This window comes from Actinia tenebrosa, unplaced genomic scaffold (genome assembly GCF_029948245.1).
Source record: "Actinia tenebrosa isolate PJP-AT-01 unplaced genomic scaffold, QUT_ActTen_1.0 PGA_scaffold4__44_contigs__length_22323623, whole genome shotgun sequence".
In the NCBI taxonomy this organism is placed as follows: domain Eukaryota; kingdom Metazoa; phylum Cnidaria; class Anthozoa; order Actiniaria; family Actiniidae; genus Actinia; species Actinia tenebrosa.
Window position 1 is genome coordinate 6263395 of NW_028292581.1, and position 19287 is coordinate 6282681.

At 36.9% G+C, this 19287-nt stretch overlaps 2 protein-coding genes across 4 annotated transcripts in view; both read right to left on the minus strand.

The window, feature by feature from the left end:
• LOC116286791 (cyclic nucleotide-gated channel alpha-3-like) overlaps window positions 1–19287 on the minus strand; it is a 52149-nt gene that overhangs the window by 9084 nt on the left and 23778 nt on the right. For 2 of the 3 annotated variants that reach the window (XM_089036542.1, XM_089036541.1), the window contains 19 exons: window positions 17383–17527; window positions 16907–16966; window positions 15904–15981; window positions 15646–15756; window positions 14823–14928; window positions 14400–14646; window positions 14239–14317; window positions 13537–13655; window positions 12991–13083; window positions 12572–12668; window positions 12372–12480; window positions 11463–11500; window positions 10806–10915; window positions 10285–10354; window positions 9984–10039; window positions 9712–9791; window positions 9566–9624; window positions 9313–9348; window positions 8105–9222 (listed from right to left, as the gene is read on the minus strand). In XM_089036542.1, the coding sequence (XP_088892668.1) occupies window positions 8575–9222; window positions 9313–9348; window positions 9566–9624; window positions 9712–9791; window positions 9984–10039; window positions 10285–10354; window positions 10806–10915; window positions 11463–11500; window positions 12372–12480; window positions 12572–12668; window positions 12991–13083; window positions 13537–13655; window positions 14239–14317; window positions 14400–14646; window positions 14823–14928; window positions 15646–15756; window positions 15904–15981; window positions 16907–16966; window positions 17383–17527 (2341 nt within the window). In that variant the 3' untranslated portion in view covers window positions 8105–8574. Of the gene's footprint in view, window positions 1–6424; window positions 6489–8104; window positions 9223–9312; window positions 9349–9565; window positions 9625–9711; window positions 9792–9983; window positions 10040–10284; window positions 10355–10805; window positions 10916–11462; window positions 11501–12371; window positions 12481–12571; window positions 12669–12990; window positions 13084–13536; window positions 13656–14238; window positions 14318–14399; window positions 14647–14822; window positions 14929–15645; window positions 15757–15903; window positions 15982–16906; window positions 16967–17382; window positions 17528–19287 lie in introns of those variants that run through there. The other variant, XM_089036543.1, reaches the window with a different exon arrangement.
• On the minus strand, window positions 2091–4289 carry LOC116286792 (homeobox protein MSX-1). Its single transcript, XM_031693373.2, has 2 exons — window positions 3652–4289; window positions 2091–2760 (listed from the first exon to the last, which is right to left on the minus strand). The coding sequence occupies exons 1-2, from the start codon at window positions 3917–3919 to the stop codon at window positions 2450–2452; spliced, it is 579 nt and encodes a 192-aa protein (XP_031549233.1). The 5' UTR covers window positions 3920–4289; the 3' UTR covers window positions 2091–2449.

A 19287-nucleotide genomic window follows, 5' to 3' on the forward strand; every position in this document is an offset into this window, starting at 1 on the left:
GCTTGAACAGCTATGAGATGAAAAAACCCAGCTGAACAGGCGTAACGAATACTCAAAAAATTAATTTCGAGCGTCCTATATAGAATACAGAAGTTACGTTTAAATTAAACAAATCAAGACAACATCAAGAAATCAGTACTCCTATAAAAGCACAAACGAATTGTAAAAGAGACGTAAAGGAACTTCTACTATAACTTCTGTTCCAGTATACAATTCAAAGTCACTGACTAAAAACACAACGAAACTGCAAAATAGAGAACACTCGCTTGTTCAAGTTAATGCATGAACGAAACGTAAAAGAACTTGTAAAACGTCTTTATAAGATGACAATTCATCTCCATCTCAGTTCAGTTTTCCAAAAACCAATCGTTCTCATAAATTTAATTTTTGTAAAGACAACATTTACTGACTATAAATCATACTAACTATTAAAGTCAGGAAAGCATGAGTGAGTACTAACCTTCATAGGATATTCTAACTACATCCATTAGTGGCTTTCAAGGTAAACTATGGCGTGTAAAATGTTGACGGATTTGGATGTTAATCTTGCTCCCCCAAGGCTTGTCTTGACCTGTCGATTTTGTCATTTTCATCTGTCATCTTCAAATTTTTCACAATCGTTATAGGTAAGCTTTCATTACTGAAATTGGGGTGAAAGAAAAGGTGTTTTCCACGTGTACATCAGGATTGTATGAATGAAAATGAGCCATGTGTTTTCAGTATACTATCTACGAGGATTTTTCAATTTATAGGCTCAAGATAGCGGGAGGTTATTCTAATATGTGATTACAGCTATAACAAATCATTAAAAACGAGTTCTTTCAACAAGCTTGTTTACGAACTCCACACCGGACTTAACAGGCAATTAAACTTCCCAATAGCGCAATAATCTATGATTAATTGCTAAAATTAGAAAGTAAAATCCTGCCCGAGACGTAGACAAAGGACTACCTCAATTTAATGGACTAAATAGGAAACTCAATGTCAATAAGGCTTCTAATGCAACGGTGATTTCTGCATACCTTGGTCTTGAACCATTTGACTGACTCGAAGATGCTGGATCCCAGTAGGACGACTGAAGAAAACTCCAAGTGCGTGAAAATAAGAGTGCAAATTTACTTGTCTTATTCACGTTCGTGGTTCAAATTGGATGCCATCTTGATGCTCATTTTTGGGGGTTTAATTTGAGGCCTTTTGTAGACTTTCATTATCAATAACTAGTAAAGAATCATTTGCATAATAGCTCTGTTTCATCAGCTGTTTACTTTAAACGCCTTTTCAAAGAAACTCTTGGCTTGACCTTGTTATGGAGTAGAGCCCCTGAAGTGATTTCGGTACTCTTGCCAAGCCAAGCCAACCCTGAGAACTTTATTTGCTCGTCACGTTATCAATCAATTGCAGGTAATCGATTCTTTTGGAATGCATTTGGGAAATTTCGTATATCGAGGATGGTACCGAGGATTTGATTCAAATATTGTAGGCATTCGAAGTATGAAGAACACAATTGAAAGGTTTTTTGGAAAACTGGCGGGTAATCTCTTGAGAATGCTGCCGCTTGTCACAATGATATAATAGGAATAGTTAGTGACAATAGAACAAATTTGATGGGAACATAAACAACACCAACGTTCAAGGAATAACTTAAGAACTAGCGAAAAGACGAACGCATGTTGATATATTGGTGACGATAGGTATTACGGATATGTTAGAAGTCATATATGTTTTTAGAACCCACTGATGATGTGATTAACATGTGTTTTTCAGTGCATGTATAGCCATCATAAACAACATCTGGATAGCACAAGAGCGCTAAAAGCCATTTACACCTCTTGGTTCAATTCACACCGCGATCATTTGTACAAACAAGTTTTGACATAGCAGGTTTTAGGCCAGCTGACAGCTACCAAATACTAAATAGTGTAATAAAATATTCAGGATAGAAATAGGCACATTAACTCGATCTCATTCAGACATTTTAACCAAGAACTCTGGTTTATTAGATTTTTATTCTTACATTTATTTACTTTTTCTTAGTCTTTCTGAAACCGTTCATGAGAGATAAAAATAGAATATATTTGTACATTTTCGAAATCTTTCTTGTAATTCCGTGTCTCGTTTTATAAAGTTTCTACGGTGACGATATGCAATTCCAATACATGTAATCATACTTCTTTGATAACAATAACAAAATCTAACATCAGCCGTAGAGTTTTTACTTGGCAAATACTAATGACATGATATACGACAAATGTCTTCAAAACGTATGTTCAATGCCCATGAACGAGAAGAGTCTTGCACTGCAGGACTCATTCCCGGGGAAATCCTATACCGCTGCCACTTGCCCAGGAACTTTCTTTTAATAATCCAGGAATTTTCATTTAATGTTCCAGGAATTTTCTTTTAATATTCCAGGAATTTCCTTTTAATGTTCCTGTAACATCCTAGATATTCATATAGTTCCAAACCAGCCAGGCATAAAACACTTTCCACCAGTAACTGGGTTTGCAAAAGAAATTCCGTCATCGTTTCCATTCCAGCCGGAATTATGAGATTTCTTTTCCCGCGCGCGTCTGTTTTGGAACCAAATTTTGACGCGGTGTTCAGATAGACTTAAAGCTGTCGAAAGGTCGGTCACCTCAGAGCCCGAAAGGTATCGGGCCTCGAGGTATTTGTGTTCTAGAGTCATGAGTTGTGAGGTGGAAAATGGGACACGTGGATTTCCACTTGATTTGCGCTTGATACTCTTGCGCCTTTTAGCTCCTGCAACAAATGGATAAAATAAAATAACAATAAAAGACTTGATTGACTATACAATAAGCATTGAACTTTGCACCCATGTTGTTTCTCTGCCACTTGATGATAAGACAAGAGACAGGGATTTTCAATATTTTTATTGATACATGTGGATAGCTGTTCAGTTGATTGTTATTTTTTGTCCAGTAACAGGAAGACCACCATGCTAGCGATGTACATTTTGATGTGGTGTGGCGAACAAACCACATTGGGTGGTAAAACAACGATCGCACTTACTGAATTCTTTCAGTGGTACGCAAGTACGCGGCGGGTTTATTTTTCAGATAAATACTTTTTAGTATTTCCAAAAAAATAGCTCTGGTATCTTTGCATAGTACACAAGGCTTACAAACAGGAGGTATATTATTTGAGAAAGATTACAATTAAGTTCTTATTGTGTAATGCATCACGATAAACCTGTTTAACTTATGTTCTCGCTTGCTTAATATATACCCCTGAAAACTTGCTGTACGGCTTACAAACAGACTGCGTGCTTTAGTTAATAGGAAAATGAATCAATAAAGTACTATCATGGCTTGTCTGTGGCTGCATCACTCTAGGCTGATGAAAGCTTATACTGAGCATATTAGATACTAATTTACCCCGAGGTTAAGCCATGCGATTAGTAACTGCACTATAATGATCGTTAAAATGTCAAGCAATAGGCTCTGAATCATTTTAAAGAAAATTGGCCCTGTAAAATTTCCCACTTCGGCGGAGATATCGGCCGGTTTAATTCATCGACCTAAGGCTAACACAAGAACTGAAAACACCAGGACTCGAAGACTTCTTCCGTGGAGCAAGTCCAGTGTGTCAGAAAACTTGTCAGAAAAAGTAGAAAAATTAAGTTAAACTTACTTGGTAGTTTTGGAGGGCTGTATCTGGTGTAAGATAACCAAGGAAGATCAGTAACAATTGATCCATTGTGTGGTGATGTGGGTTTCTCTCGGTCATCTGTTGGCAAAGATGGAGCACACACGTTGGTCGTACATCCGGATTTGAGTCTTGATGGCTTGAGCACATTGCTAGTCTTCCTGGTGTCCTTTTTAAGAATGCTTTCAATGGAGAACGAAAGTATTCTTTTAGTTGAAGGCTCACTTTGTGAACGGTCTTTCTTTGTCTCCATTTTCAATGCGTTTCAGGCGACGCGGCTCAGATTTAACTTCTGCGTGTTGGCCAAGGTTTGCAGTTGAAATAGACCGGCAGGATCAAGAATTTTATTTAGTTCAAGTATATTTACACATCATTCAAAGGTTGTCATTCTTTTATTAGGAACAGATGAGCAAATGGATTACACAAGATGAGTCTAATCCTGCGCGTCAGATGCACTGAGTTGCTTCTGCGAAGAACATCTTCCAAGGACCTGCACCCAAACCACCTTAGTAAAATACAAGACTAAACCTTTTCAAGACTCAAGATATATAATATTCTAGTCTAGTGAAGCTTTGGCACACTTGCTTGTTGATGTTCAAGATGTTGTTATTGAAAGGCTGATCAATTTTCGGAGTGCCCTTTGATTACATTGGGACAAATCCATTAGACAGGGACGGTGGGCTTTCTAACGCAAAGATTGACATAAGTTGACATTTAATGATTCTCTAAGAGGCCGAAGTCAAGTGCGTCGACCCAATCGAAAGCCGTTTCTGCAAAGATTATGGGCTCTTATAGTCAGAGCAATTAGACTCGAAGCAATATAAATTGCAGACAACTTGAAAAGGTTGAGCTTGAACTCAGCACAGAAGTTCTTTTTGAATTTGTCAATGAAATGTTGTCTCGTATGCTGCCATTGAGTCGTCATCGCTTTATAAGATGCTAGCGATAATGCATTGAAATTAATTTCGCTCAAATGAACAAACAGACTTTAAACAAAAAATATTTTATTCACAAATAACTATCGACTTAACTAGCTTCTTCACCAAGTTGTTCCAAGATCCTAGGCTGTTTTCTCAAAGGACTAAGGATATTCGGCCGTCTTTGTCTTTCAGATGTATATTTGTGTGGTTCTTGACTAAGGTTATTGTACTCAATGGAAATGCTAATCAAAGTCGGAAGTTGGTGTGTACGGTGCATAAAAAAATCTAACGCCATTTTAAATAAACAAATTCACAGTCAATTTAAAGCTATTGAAAACGCTTGACGGTAATTGAAACAAGGAGAGAGCCGTGTTGATTGAAGTGCCAACTTGTTGACCAACCAGTCACGAAGGAAGACCGATTGTAGCCGATTAGCGTTATCTTGCATAGATAAAAGTACCTTGGACGAGTTCGTTTTTCCATTAGCTTGTAAAATCATATCGATCATCAGTTCCGGCTAATGATCACTAACTCAACCCATTTGATGATAACGGTGTTAATGTTATCATGGGGTGCATTAAGCTTGACTGGTTAATCAGATAACGACAAAATGTCGAAAAAGACTAAAGAGCGGGGTTGTAAGTAGACATTGTACACTCTATGCCCGGGCTAACAATTCTAAGGGAAACCGATGATTGTTGCTTTGGATTCTTTCCATATTTATCTTTTTTTACAAAAGCATGCTATAGTATATATATATGTATATATATATATAAGAGAATGCGTAGAAGAGAAAAGAAAATCAAGTTGTAGTAAAAAGATAACGGTTAAAAGTGTTTTTTGGTAAAATTGCGAGGTTGAAAATGTAATTTTTGAATGGAATTCTCAAAAAAAAAAAAACGTTTTTCGAAACTCAGACTTCCAGTCTTACCAAGGTACCTCACCAGTTAACATTGTTTTCACACTATCTCGTCTAAAGAGATCTTACATAAGTTCGACCTTGAGTAACCTTGGATAGAAAGACATTGTGTTGCAAAAATCTTTAATTTTATAATCCGTGTATTTAAGCTTCCTCGTCAATCTTATACTGATAAACAGAACATTGAATAAACCTGGGAAACTGATTAAAAAAAAAAAGAGAAAAAAAAACTATGAATGGAAGGACGCTTTTAGCAATATAAAAAACACTGATTAAGACTTGGATAACGTTGATAAAAAGTCAGACTTGTTTGATCTCATTTTATTCAGCTCCACCACGTAGTTACCAGTTAACACTCCCTCGCAAAGTCATTGTAGATTTGCTGTTGCCTTGACACGCACGTTAGTATTTTTGCAACATTATAATCCAGTCTCTGGGTTTTTAACAATAGCCTGATCCAGCCACCAATTTTAATTATAACTTAGCAGGGAAAAGCAATTGATGGTTTTCACAGCCGCCATGCTGGATGAATTTAACAAAATATTTGTCATTTGTCTCTTTTGTTATATCATCCATTATGGCCGCCGTTTCTTTTGTTATTTCAATCTCTTGGGAATGATTGAAAACCAGAAATTGAACAATTAAGGTGTTTCTGAATCTTGGCGACTCACGCTAGTCGATGTTCTTTTCACGACACCGGCCATTGTGTGTTCGGCAACCGTGCTGTCATCAGTCATTGATGCTCTTATCGTAGATAGGGTCTTTGAATGAGGAAGCTCTTAGTTCTACTCTACGATCTGCAGCTGATAGATCGTAAGATATACCTACAGCTTTATCAGCTCTAGAAACCGAACAGACGTCACAGCCTTGCAGGAAAGAAATAAGTGATGGCGGAAACATGTTCCACGTTTTAACTCACCATGAATTGAACAATGCATCTCATGTCATCGATGTGGAAGAAGCATTAGGTATTTTTCTGTACACTAAAAACAAAATCATTTTCTTACCAATAGAATTAAGAAATACAAGGACGGGTTGAATAAAAACCATGTCATGATGGTCCTGACATCGGTAGAGTAGAGTTCTTACGATTTATAATTTGTGTATCGATTCGGAAAATGGACCGAAGGGAAATAGACTCTGATAGCAGAGATTACAGTGTCCCGACTCAGAGTCAACTTATATCTATATCATTTATAACCACTTTACTTAAAAATAGCTACTGCGAGTTAAAAGAATTATCAACAAATGATATAAAAGGAAATAATAATATTAAAGCTAACGATTATTGTTAATCCGTTAATATATGTTTATTAAGACACAATTTAAAAGATTTCTTTAAAATTCATTTTAAGGTGATTCATATTTCTTGTCACCGATTTTAGTTTTTTACCGTATCTTTAGTCCTATCAGTATTTTAAAAGATGTAGAGTTTTTAGTGACATTTATTTCCCGTGTAGTTTTAAAGCTTACTATGCCTTTTTTTCAAAAACGATGAATAAGCTCAGTCAGTCAGATGTATCATTCGATCACGCTACCTTCATTCCACTAATCCCCTTTTGATGAATATTTGCTAACATCTTATTATAAAATGGTTGGGTTGACGAGTTAATTAGATTTGCGTGACCACAAAAATGCACCTAAAATCTCGAGATTAAAACGTGTTACTACATCCTCCCACAAAAAGCTTGAAAAACAGGGCTTGAGCCATGACTTGGTAAGTGGTCAACGGTTGGCAAAAGGTCCAATGTGATAGGCGATTTATGATCTAAGAGATAGCAAATTGAAAAAAAAGTCTAAAAAAGTGGTCCGCGGTTGAAAACAGACCATCTGTACCGGCTGCTACAGCCCTATAACAAAAGTTGCTTGAAATAGATTATGGATATAACATCGTATGATAAAAAGACGATATGTGCATGTTCCTCAGAACTGACGTTTCGGACGTTAGTCTTTCTTTACTCCGACGAACCGGGGACTAACGTCACTGACTAACGTCATTTACTTTTTATACACCGACGCCGCTCGAACTAGTGCACTCGCTAGTTTTCGTTCATGCTTTAAAAGAGTATACTGAGGTACCATCGTTTCATTGGGGATGTCAGAAACGAGATAAAGAAGTGAATGGAAATTACTTGTCAATGTTTACTGTAGCAGTTGTTCATGGGTAAAATGAAAACGACTTAATGTTCTAATAGACTTTTCTATAAACCCCTAGTGAGTAAAAAGCATGATTTACTCAATTTAAGAAAAACTCTCAACACTTCTTGTCCAACATTGTAGGCTTCTGTAAGGTATATTTAAGCTGGAATATTTACAGTGTTTTCTTAATACATTGTTATGTATTACTCATTATGCTTGTGTAGCTTTGCGAGAGTGGTCCCACCATTCAGCCGACTATCTGCTACACTGGTAAATGACGAAAAAAGGATGGGGAGGGGAGGACCAAAGAGAAGTGCAGGGGAAGGGGATGGGAGGGAGGACAACAACAGTGCTATCACCGACACAAGGTATCAAAAATCAAAAAATCTTGATAATCGGATTATCAAGATTCAACAATAAAAGATCCTCCCCCCCTCCCCCATTCGATAATAAGCCTAAGTTTACTCACATCGACATAGTTATTTTATGAGTGTTTATATATTCTTAACATGATAATTCTCTTTTACATCATATTTTTATTTACACTTATATTATATTTTATGTATTATTACTACCAGTACCATGGATGATTAGGATATCAGGCGTACTGATGATATGACACTGTTCGACGTTTAATGTGTTTTAGGAAATTAAAACTTTACTTGATTAGAAATTTGCTTAATCACTTTACTGGCCCCTTGCATGCTAGTCGTTCCTGGCTGGAACGTTCTCCTTCATCTTAATCTTCCCTTCCCCAACCAGGAACGCCTACAATATATACAAGCTATCAGATTACTCGCTTTAGAGGTTTTAGAGTTCTTTTAATACCGAGTATTTAATTCTGATATTATATATATTTTATTTTATTATAAGTTAATTTTAGTATTGATATCGATACATTATTAAGATCAGGTATTTTATTTCTTGTAATCAAATCTGGTGGTAATGAGGACAAGAACTATTGCAGGACATCGCCCCATTCTCTTTTGTTTCAACTGGTAAAGAAATAGAATACCTTCTGTGTGGCTGTAGACAGCAGTGACCATCGATGTCGTTGTCTAAGGTGATCTTGGGCGTCAAGCATACTTTTGTTTGATATACAACATTCCTTTCTTTCGAGCTTGGTGGAGAAGTGTGTGTCACCTCAACATCATTTCCAGCACAATCAGTACAACGATGAGAAGAATTCAGCACTCGCAGTCTTTCATCACGTTTTAAAAATTCTGTTTCTTCGCGTTTCGTTATGTTACATTCCACAGGTTTAGGGTTTTCTTCGTTTCGTTTGCTCGCGGCTTCCTGCGCAACTCTGAGGATTCTGGTCAGCAGTTTTTCCGCCGATTGTCGATTTCGATATCTGATTGTTGATTGGTTTGTAATATGCGATTGCGTCACACCACTTGACGTCAATCGAATGTTTTGTATTGTTTGACTATCTGATACGTCCTTATTATCATTGTTTATTACGGTAATCGTTTCTGTTGAGCTTTGCGTCTCTGATGAAGTACTACTTGAAAGAGCAGAAACCCGCTCTTGTAATTTGTCCAGCTTTTGAGTTCTATTGGCTAGTTGCATATTTTCCTGAAAAGAATATTCAAATATAGCAAAATTTAACATTGGAAATGATAATAGACATCAATAATGGTTTATTTTTGAAACTGGCAGACTCACCGAACTTTGTTCTTTTGTTATTTGTTGACTATATTCCTAGAAAAACAGAAAGTTTTATTGAAAATATTAATAATAACCAAACAAAAACAAAACAAAACAAAACAAAGGAAGCAAAGAAGGAAGGAAGAAATGAAAAAAGGAAGAGAGGAGGAAAGGAAAAAAGGAAGAAAGGACGAAAGGAAGAAAGAGAGAAAATCAATGTGCTATACTACACTAGGAAAACGATGCATGATTCCCCAAATGCCAGACCTACCAGCTCGTGTGCTTTGCGCAGCTCTTCAATAACGTCTTGAATTTCTTTGATTTCTCTCGCTGAACGTAAATTAAATAGATAAAACTATTACTGGAAGGGATCAAAACACCCCAGGCGAGTCATAACTATCAATCATAAACACTCACCGAAATTTAACTGTAACTCTTCCTTTTTATCTGCTCTATTGCCGGGTAGCTTAAGAGCCTCGGACTTTGTCCTCTGTAGCCTACAGGAACAATCAATTTTATGTAATATATTAAAACACACGAAAGATGGTTGCATCCGATTTTCAAACACCGAGAACTGAGTAAGTAGAAAAAACGAAGCGGAGCTGAATAAGAACGAGCTCTTAACATGTGATGTATCTTATTGGAGTATGGATGAACACACCAAGGTTTGATATTTAACATTTTTTAACCTGTCTCTCCCTTGGATTTCCAGAACAGCTTTGGCATCGGGATACTCTTCAAGTGCCTGAAAAAATCATGATATCCATCATAACATGGAATGAATAACTTCATTTTACAAGAAAAATATATTTTAAAAAACTACGCTCGATTTATTTTAAATACTAAATACCCGGGCACACCAGACACCATAGTGTTATAGAAGCAAGAGTTGACATAGACCCCCTCGATGAGTGTTACGCTCTTGGGGTTAATGTAACGACAAAATATGCTTGAATAAAAAATAAAATAAAATAAAAAAGCAAGATTTACCTCCATTAAGTCTCTCTGTGACAGACAGAGCAGCTCTGAATACCCAACCGAACGCACATCTGCTGATCGTCTGTAAAACAATGAACGTGTTTAGTAATCACCCTTTGAGTAACCGAATAAGAAATGACCAATGGCAGGACCAGTAAGTCCAGTACTTTTTCTATAAACTAGCAATTTTTTAAGGTGGTACTTCAAGCATGTATTTAGTACATGGGAATGGACGAGTGATTCGCGGGCTTGAAATACAAAGAAACATTTCAAGATTTCGTATTCACAGCGCAACGCGTAAAAGTATGATCACATATGATGCATCCGCATGCTTCTATACAGGGGCTATGCGCTGTTAAACGGGCTTTTACACGCCTTTTTTGGTAAAACCAACCAGCTTCGCATCGAAGTGTAGGTTCAACGTACAAAAGCCCGTGCATGGAAGTATAAGAATATATCAAACGTGGTTATACTTTTGCGTGTTGCGCTCTAACACATTCTTTGTTTTCTGCATCGTTTTCTTCAAAAGTCACCTGTTTCTTCCTCCATCCAGCTTTAGTAAACTAATTTCTCCAAAGTAATTTCCTTCAGCTAAGCACGCAACTACAACTTGTTCTCCAGTTGTAGCATCTGGTACAATAATCTTAAATAAATCAAGAAACTCGTCATGAAATTTGAAAAACGTCATGCACCAGTAAATTAAAGTATGCGACTGAAATCTTTTGATTTTTGTATAAAAATGCAATGAGGTTGTTGTAAAAACACCACTTGCATTTAAAAATACATACCAGGGGTCAAGAGCAATAAAAAATCATCAACGATCAAAAATGTTTTGGGGTTTTGACCTCCAAACGGGGATTTGCTGCAAGGATCTACTTTTATTTCAATAAAGTTAGTCGTCACCTGAAAAGCTATAAAGCTGAGGTCGACAAGGATTATGGGTAGATTCATTTTTCACGTTCAACCGCTTGATATCTGTTGATGGACTTGCGAATCTTTTACCGGTTACAGTCTCACCTCTTCTGAGCATCATTGAGCTGCAGTTTGTATTAAAAAAGCTTTGTATATATATGCTTTTTTGATATGAAAAGTTTCCCATGATGCTCAGTGATCTCAGCTTTCTAGGTTTTTGGTGACTAACTTCATTGAAATAAGTGTATACAATACCCTACATGGAATATCAGCTGTACCTCAACTTTTCCGCGATTTATAATATACATCTCTCGTCCTGAAAGAGGATGAAGCAAATCTTGATGATTTATCTAAATGTATTAGAATATTAGGCGCAATTATCTATTGATAGGTCACGTGTCTATATTCTGCCATATTCTGCCTTTCTAAAGGGTATGAACTCCATTAGACCATGACTATTTCACATCCATTGAAAGGACCATTTTTATAATCGAAAAGGTCCTTTCACCATATGTGAACTCCAATAGACCATGACTATTTCACATCCATTGAAAGGACCTTTTTTCTAATCGAAAAGGTCCTTTCACCATATGTGAACTCCATTACACCATGACTATTTTACATCCATTGAAAGGACCTTTTCATAATCGAAAAGGTCCTTTCACTGGATGTCAACTCCATTAGGCCATGACTATTTCACATCCATTGAAAGGACCATTTTCATAATCGAAAAGGTCCTTTCACCATATGTGAACTCCATTACACCATGACTATTTTACATCCATTGAAAGGACCTTTTCATAATCGAAAAGGTCCTTTCACTGGATGTCAACTCCATTACGCCATGATTATTTCACATCCATTGAAAGAACCATTTTCAAAATCGAAAAGGTCCTTTCACCATATGTGAACTCCATTAGACCATGACTATTTCACATCCATTGAAAGGACCATTTTCATAATCGAAAAGGTCCTTTCACCATATGTGAACTCCATTAGACCATGACTATTTCACATCCATTGAAAGGACCACTTTTTAAATCGGAACGGTCCTAATACTCGCATAATAACATATTGAAAATAAAGTCTCGCAAACACGGTGCAGCTGTAACACAGCTGTTTCTGATAACCCACGCATTATTTAATCAACAAAACTCAAAATCAAAGGTAGGGGCAGCATTACTCACCTATTTCTCGACACCTACAGATATAGTCTCCAGGAGAGAAGATCTGAGGGCGTAGCTTAAGAACAAGTTCACACAGCAAACCTTCATCGCAATCCTTGAAAATTTTTACCTGAAAAAATTCAATCAAGAAGAATGATTATTTCAGTCGTAAATCTTTGGGTGTAACAACTATGGTGTCTTACTATGAATGGTATACCTACCTTTTTCAGTGTTGCCAGATGTACGTGGATGGCTATTTCTGCTCTTAAGCGCTGTGGAAGCATGTCCATTGCGTCACCTTCATGGAAGGCATGGGCCCTATAGTCAAACAAAACAGTAACATCACATAGACAGAGAAAAAAAATTTTCTGTTAGCTATATCGCGCATACAACGCATTTTGCTGTATGGGTGCTTTACGAAGAATAATTACGTACTACTTTCCTTATTTATTTTTCGGTATTTTGTGCAATATTTTTAAACCATAAAATTCTATTCCTACTGAATTGTGTTATATTTCTGTTATCAAAAGTGCTCAGTTAAAACCTGAAATCGGTGCGAACTGCAAGTTCTGGCTTGTACTGAAATTGTTTGAAAGTTTTGAACTGCGTGTAAGCAAAAGGATGATAAGAGGAAACGTACCGACTCCAAGCATAATAAGCCCATTTCTTTGCTCGTTGCTGTACACTCACTGGTACTCCATGATGCTCCATGAACCATTTGATGTAATCCATCCTGTACAGAAAAACACACTCTCATCAATATACGAGAGTTTCTCATTAGTATCCAAGATAAGATTCTCCAACTCCTTTGTTGCCTCTTTATTCGGCGCGCGACACAGACACTGGGGCCTGTTTAGGAATATTCAAATTAATCTACAGCTAGTAGGCGGGTCTGCAGTAAGAACCGAGTTTGATCGTACTTGAACAAAGAGCCAACAGCGGTATGGACGGCAAAATAACAAAAAATTCTAACGGGATAGTGTAGACTGATTTTTTAAAAAACTAATCAATATTCAAAGATTGAAATTATTTTAAAAGTTCCATTTCAAACTTGAAACGTTTCAGATTTGGAAAGCATGACGTCCAAGCAAAACGTACGTAAGCTCCCTAAAATGACCTACATGAATTGAGAAGTTTTAAAAAACGTTGGGATGTGAGTGAAGCTAGAAAAAATGACGTCACTAACTTGATTTGGAAGTCTGTCCTTGCGGCATTCATATTACTGATGACGTCACCAACGTTACCGACCACAGCAGCGAACACAAAGATACCGAGTAAGAACATGAAGCTGGTGAACACGTGCTCCTGTCAGTGGTAAGTAATTCGGAAAAATATATCTATGTCACATTGTCACTGTAAGATTAGTGAACTAATAATCTAAGAGAATAAAGAAAACTGTTTGCGGACCCCTTGCATGTGAAGTCAAAGGAGCTCAATTTGGAGGACAAAACAAAATAATTCCAATCTCCTGAAAATTGGAGACCTATCGTTATGTCCTCCAAATTGAGCTGCATTCCAGCGCGCTGTAAGGGGTCTATTCTCTGGGAGATGTAAAATTGAGTATGGGCTGATTTAGTTAAGAGGAACGGCTGAGGAATGAATTAACTCACATATCGAATTTGATTTGTTAGAAGTTTTGCTGAGGGAGCAAATTCGGAGAACCTGGATTAAACTCCTTCAATCAAGCAGGGAGGTGGGAGGAAGATGGACATGAAACTGAATACATATCAGTGCATTTTCACACTTGATGTTTCGTACGTTGATGGAGAGACCCAACAGGATCTGCTCATGATACATAGTCCAGTATTCGAGAATGCAGACCCCAGAGGTGCACTACAACTATGTTAAATGTGTGTACTAATATCTATGTGTGTACTTAATATCTTACCAAGTTAGTAATAGGTTCTGGTGTCTCCCCTATTGTGGTGAGCGTCAATATGGACCAATAAAGGGACTTGATGTATTTTCTGATGAAAAATAAACACAAGTTAAAGATTGAATTAATGTAAATAGCCCTTTAATTTCTTTCCATGTATTCTACTCACTGACCTTGAGAATCTCCCATCCTTTCCGCTAGCTGCCGGATACACCCAACTATTAGAACCCAGTCCTTCGTATTCAGATATCATATAATACACACAGGCAACCCAATGAATTGCCATTCCCAAGTAAAGAGTTAGTTTAAATGCTCGGAGGCGGTTTGGTTTACTGGTTCGCAGGTCACTGACTTCAAAGAATTCTACGATGCATTGCCACTTGAATAACCGGGGGATACGGAATAACGGTGAATGGTCTCCTGAGAACAAGTTGAAAAAAATATCATTTACATAGTCTTGGACATTATATGTCTCTCTATCGATTGCGTCTCATCTATGAAGGGAGTAACAGCAAACGAGCTTGGTACGTTTTCTCTATTCGTCACGGTTTTTGTGAATTATATATTTGATCAGTCTACGCAGTGGCTTTTCTTACCTGACAAAAGCAAACCAATTGTTTCCGAGGGAATGACTGATAACACGTCCGTGACAAACACCAAGTTACTTGTGTAATTCAGCGCCATTTTAATGGGGTCATTTATCTGTTGGTAAAAGTTTTCCAGAACCACCATCAGAGCATAGTTTTTACGCTTTGAAAATGCCATGCACCGTGATCCAAGGCCGGTTCCTTTATATTATTTCAATGAGAGAGAAATCGTGCATAGAGAAGGGCAAAGAAAAACCCTTTAGCTTATCAAGGTGACATAAATATATACACGCATCAGACATGGGTGAAAAACGTCTACCCATGCTCCAAGTCCATATGCAAATTAGTCGAATTAGGAATAGTATATTTCAGAAATATGCTTCGCTTGTTACACACAAAAGTTTCAATGTGAAGCTTCGTGCTTAATGCTCAGTGATTCATGAAAGGAGAAAAGAATGAATTTAATTTAGCACGTAGCCTAGTACTGAAACCTTTGTGTGTGACAAGCGAAGGATATCTTGAAAGTGGGCCATTGTAAAAATATGTAAATTTGACTTTCAACCTGCCTGACAAATGGACTTCACATGGAACTTAAGGCTAATTCTTTCATATTGCCTTTATCAATACAGTATCTTGGTCTCACAAAATCATACTCGCAAATATTCTTTTGTATACTAGGAGAAAACGAACATTTATTTTCTCACTCAAACTCTTCTAAAATCGTAGGAAAAAAGTGCTGAAAGGCACGCATGCGCAAACGTTTTTCTCTAGCGTCCACTCATCAAAGTCAAAGTTTGTAAGGACTCTCAAAGCTAGTTCCAATTCTACATACCATAATTCCTTGATCATCCCGAAAGGCTTTTCGTAGCTGTAGCCATATATCACTGAGGTACATAATATCAGTCACCATGTCCAAAGGCCACAAAATAGTACAAAATAATGGCTGGTAGAGAGAGAGAAAAAAAAGCCTAAAGTTTAAGTATTGATAACCCAAATAAGGTTTTAAGTTGATGTTTAAAGCATATTTTGCTGAGGGATTTCTCTTTCGCTGTGACAGACATCGTCGTAGAGTAGACTATGTACCACATACCTCAGAGCGTACTTCTAGGAAAGCAATTCTAAGGATGATGGCCCAAAAGTTGTAAAAAATAGCTACTGTCATTGCACCCTGTGGATATATTAGAATATATCAGTTATTTTATTTTATTACAAATTTAGGGTCGATATCTGTGTGATAAAGCTGTGAATAAAAACCATATCAATGAAGTGATACACTATCCATTCACGGTAAAATGCAAACTGTCAATTTTCATATCGCTCACTCACTCGTATAAAAACTATATAAGCTCTTGTAATAGACTTGTAATAGAGTGCACGCACTAAAACCGTGAACATTAAATAGTACTAATTAGTACTATTTCATACAGATTCCTTTGTATTCTATTGTTTAATTATCACTATTTAGAGCTAAAAATTAGTATTTGTTTCACGGATTTAGTGTGAGCACTCTAATCTTCATTTACTTATCATTTTTATTATTACTAATATGTTGGATATATTACTTATTTTACTAATCGAAGGTTAACACTGCACGTTTTCCCTAATTATTATATGAGCCAAATATCATATACCACAAATTTTCTATTCAATTTGAACTATAGACTCGTTTGGATGACGGGCTTGGATCATTATTCAAAAAGTCCATTAACTGGCAATAAAGGGGAAAGAGTTTCTTCAACCTAAGAATCTTTATATAAAGGTATCTATTAATAACTTCTAAATCTCGCGCTCTGATTGGTTGGGAATGCGTGCTTTATGAGAGCACACAGCACACGCGCGCGCTTACAGTTTCGCCATTCCTGTAATTAATTTTTATTTTATAAAAGAAAAAAAAAAACGTGCTTGCTGTGCTGTGGTGTGTGGAGTTATAAAGCACTTGGAGATTGGCAGAACACTCGAGAAGGGTGGAGAAGCACTCAGCTACGCGTCGTACTTCTCCTAACACTTCTCTCGTGTTCTTCCAACCCGCGTGCTTTATAACTGCACACAGCAATCGCGCGCAATTCTGTTTCTTCAGAATGAATATAATTTACCATCCAATTGTAGTATGCCGTACCCTCTGGATCCAGGAAAAGATTTCTAGCTTTTAGAGTCTGTTGGCAATAAGGGAAGAAAATTTGCCTTCTATAGTGAGTAAATAAGATACCATTTACTAAAAAAGTGTATAGAGCATGTGCATGTTACGTTATCACCACCATCGTGGTTAACGATAACAAAGCATTCCTCATTAGCTTCTCATGTTAGATCAACCAAGATGGCGGCTGTTTCATTGTTATTCAGATCTCAAGGGATTTTGAGTCATATGGATGCACACAATGTCTATAGTGTACTCTCGCAATAGACTCCTTGCAGCACGTCGGGATGCAGCACAATTTAGAGGACATAACAAAAGGTTTCCCATCTCATGCGATTGAAATTCTTTTGTTTTGTCCTCCAAATTGAGTTGCTTTGACGTCACCGCCATGCAAGGGGTCTATATGCACTAAGTACCTTTATTCAGTCAACTTACTAATAAAGCCAAAGTTTTCCGACACAACAACTTCCAGGAGGAAGGGATGAATTGTAAACCCACATGATTTTTATCATCAGCGGTGCCAGTATCGAGTGCAGCATCCCTTTCACTCGATTCTTCTTCTTCACCAGGACCTGTATCACTGTTAAATACAAAGTAAATCATGGATTGACTAAGCTGGTGTGCATTAATGTCTAAACAGAACTTTATGAAACAGAACGTAGGAGATCACACAATACCACACTATAATTAGGGGCGAGGTCAAAACAATATAGGTCCAAAATAGGTATACTTTATAAGGTCCAATATAGGAAACTTTAAAAGATAAGGCTTCGCACGTTGAATATATTCCCTAGTTTTCGATAAAAATGATATAATTTGCTGAGCGCTATTTAATTTTTATGAGGTCACGTGATATGTGACGTCATAATGAAAAAAAAAGTACCTTAGATTTATGCGGACGCGATTTAAGACAAATGAAAGGGAAAAAAACAAATACGGAAAGGTGATAGTAAGTGGATGACAACCAACTTCACGTTTGGAAAACTTGAACTCGATTACTTAGAAGGAAAATATTAAGGTATTAATATCGAAGGATAAACATTGACACGGCATAAAATGTATGAAAACTAGACAATTTGAAACCAAACTTTGAAGACAAAGAAGACTTAGTCGAAAATTCAATTCTTTTTATCGATTCTGCCCCCAGTGTAAATGTGCTGTTACGTCACAGTGTTATAGGGTAAAGGTTTTTGGAGAAAAAACAGTTTCTTGTCGTTTAAGGTGACTGCCTACTTTTGGAAATTGATTTAAGCTTTTTCTAAAACTTCGATTTTCCGAATTGAAATTTAATGCTGATTCCAAATCTGGAAAGAAAAATAGGGTGTCCCGAGCTCGTTTTCGAGATAATCAGCATTTAATGGAAGCCTACACACGAGCTTTTGGAGTAAAAGTTGCGCCACCGGAAGTGATTAGAAAAAAAATTAAGATTCATAAGATAATAGTTATTTGCAGACTATATGATTGCACGTACGAAGGCTAGTCAATCCTTCTACAATAATACATGGATATTTTCGACAAAAAGACAGAGAGATACATTGATTTGTCATATTTTGTAGTTTCGGTGCTCTTAAAAAATCTCATGAAGTCGAACAAAAATTCCTACAAAAATCTAATTTTTCACGTGTTCCTGATTTAAACTTTTCCTAAAATGTTGATATAACCTAGATTTTTAGGAGTTTTTTCGAATGAGCTATCAAAAAATATAGAGTCCCGTGCAAAATTTGAGGGTTTTGCCCTGTTGAAGCTGAAAACGCGTATGGTTCTTCAATAAAATCTTGTAGATTTTTCAGCGGTTTTTGAGCGCGCGCTCATCGTGGGCTCAAATCGAACGTTCAAAAGTAGGCAGCCACCTTAATGTTTCGCCACGTTCCGACATCATTCAGTACAGTATACTATATGCTGATATTACTAGTGAGGTGAAACAGTCCAGAATATACACAACAGACATAAGAAGTCTATTTTACTATGATGCATCTTCCGTTTAGTTTTATTAAACGCATCCCACATGGAAAGGAGTGAGTATGCGTTCAAAGCCATCAGCGTCACAAACAAGATTTTTGAGTTTGCTGGTCATAGCAAGGGGTTCATCATCTTTTGCAAGTAAGCTCACGATTGCCGATAGTTGGTGAAGTTTTTCTTTACAAGTCGGTGTAAAAATTCAAGTCCAAGATCTGAGATTCACAGTTCAAGATTCAAGGCTCAAGACTCTCAAGACTCAAGAATCAAGAAGTCAAGAGCTGGAGTTGTATCCTCCTCCCTCTGTTGGATTATTCCCTAGGTTTGTCCTACTTCGACAACCTAGGAATATTTCCTTCAAGGGCACTGATTATTAATATTTTT

Excerpts from the sequence above, each read along its gene's own strand:
- LOC116286792 (XM_031693373.2), bottom strand. The coding sequence starts at position 3,919 with ATGGAGACAAAGAAAGACCGTTCACAAAGTGAGCCTTCAACTAAAAGA. Across the intron at positions 2,761-3,651 it reads CAGCCCTCCAAAACTACCAA|GAGCTAAAAGGCGCAAGAGT; the intron begins GTAAGTTTAACT and ends CATTTGTTGCAG.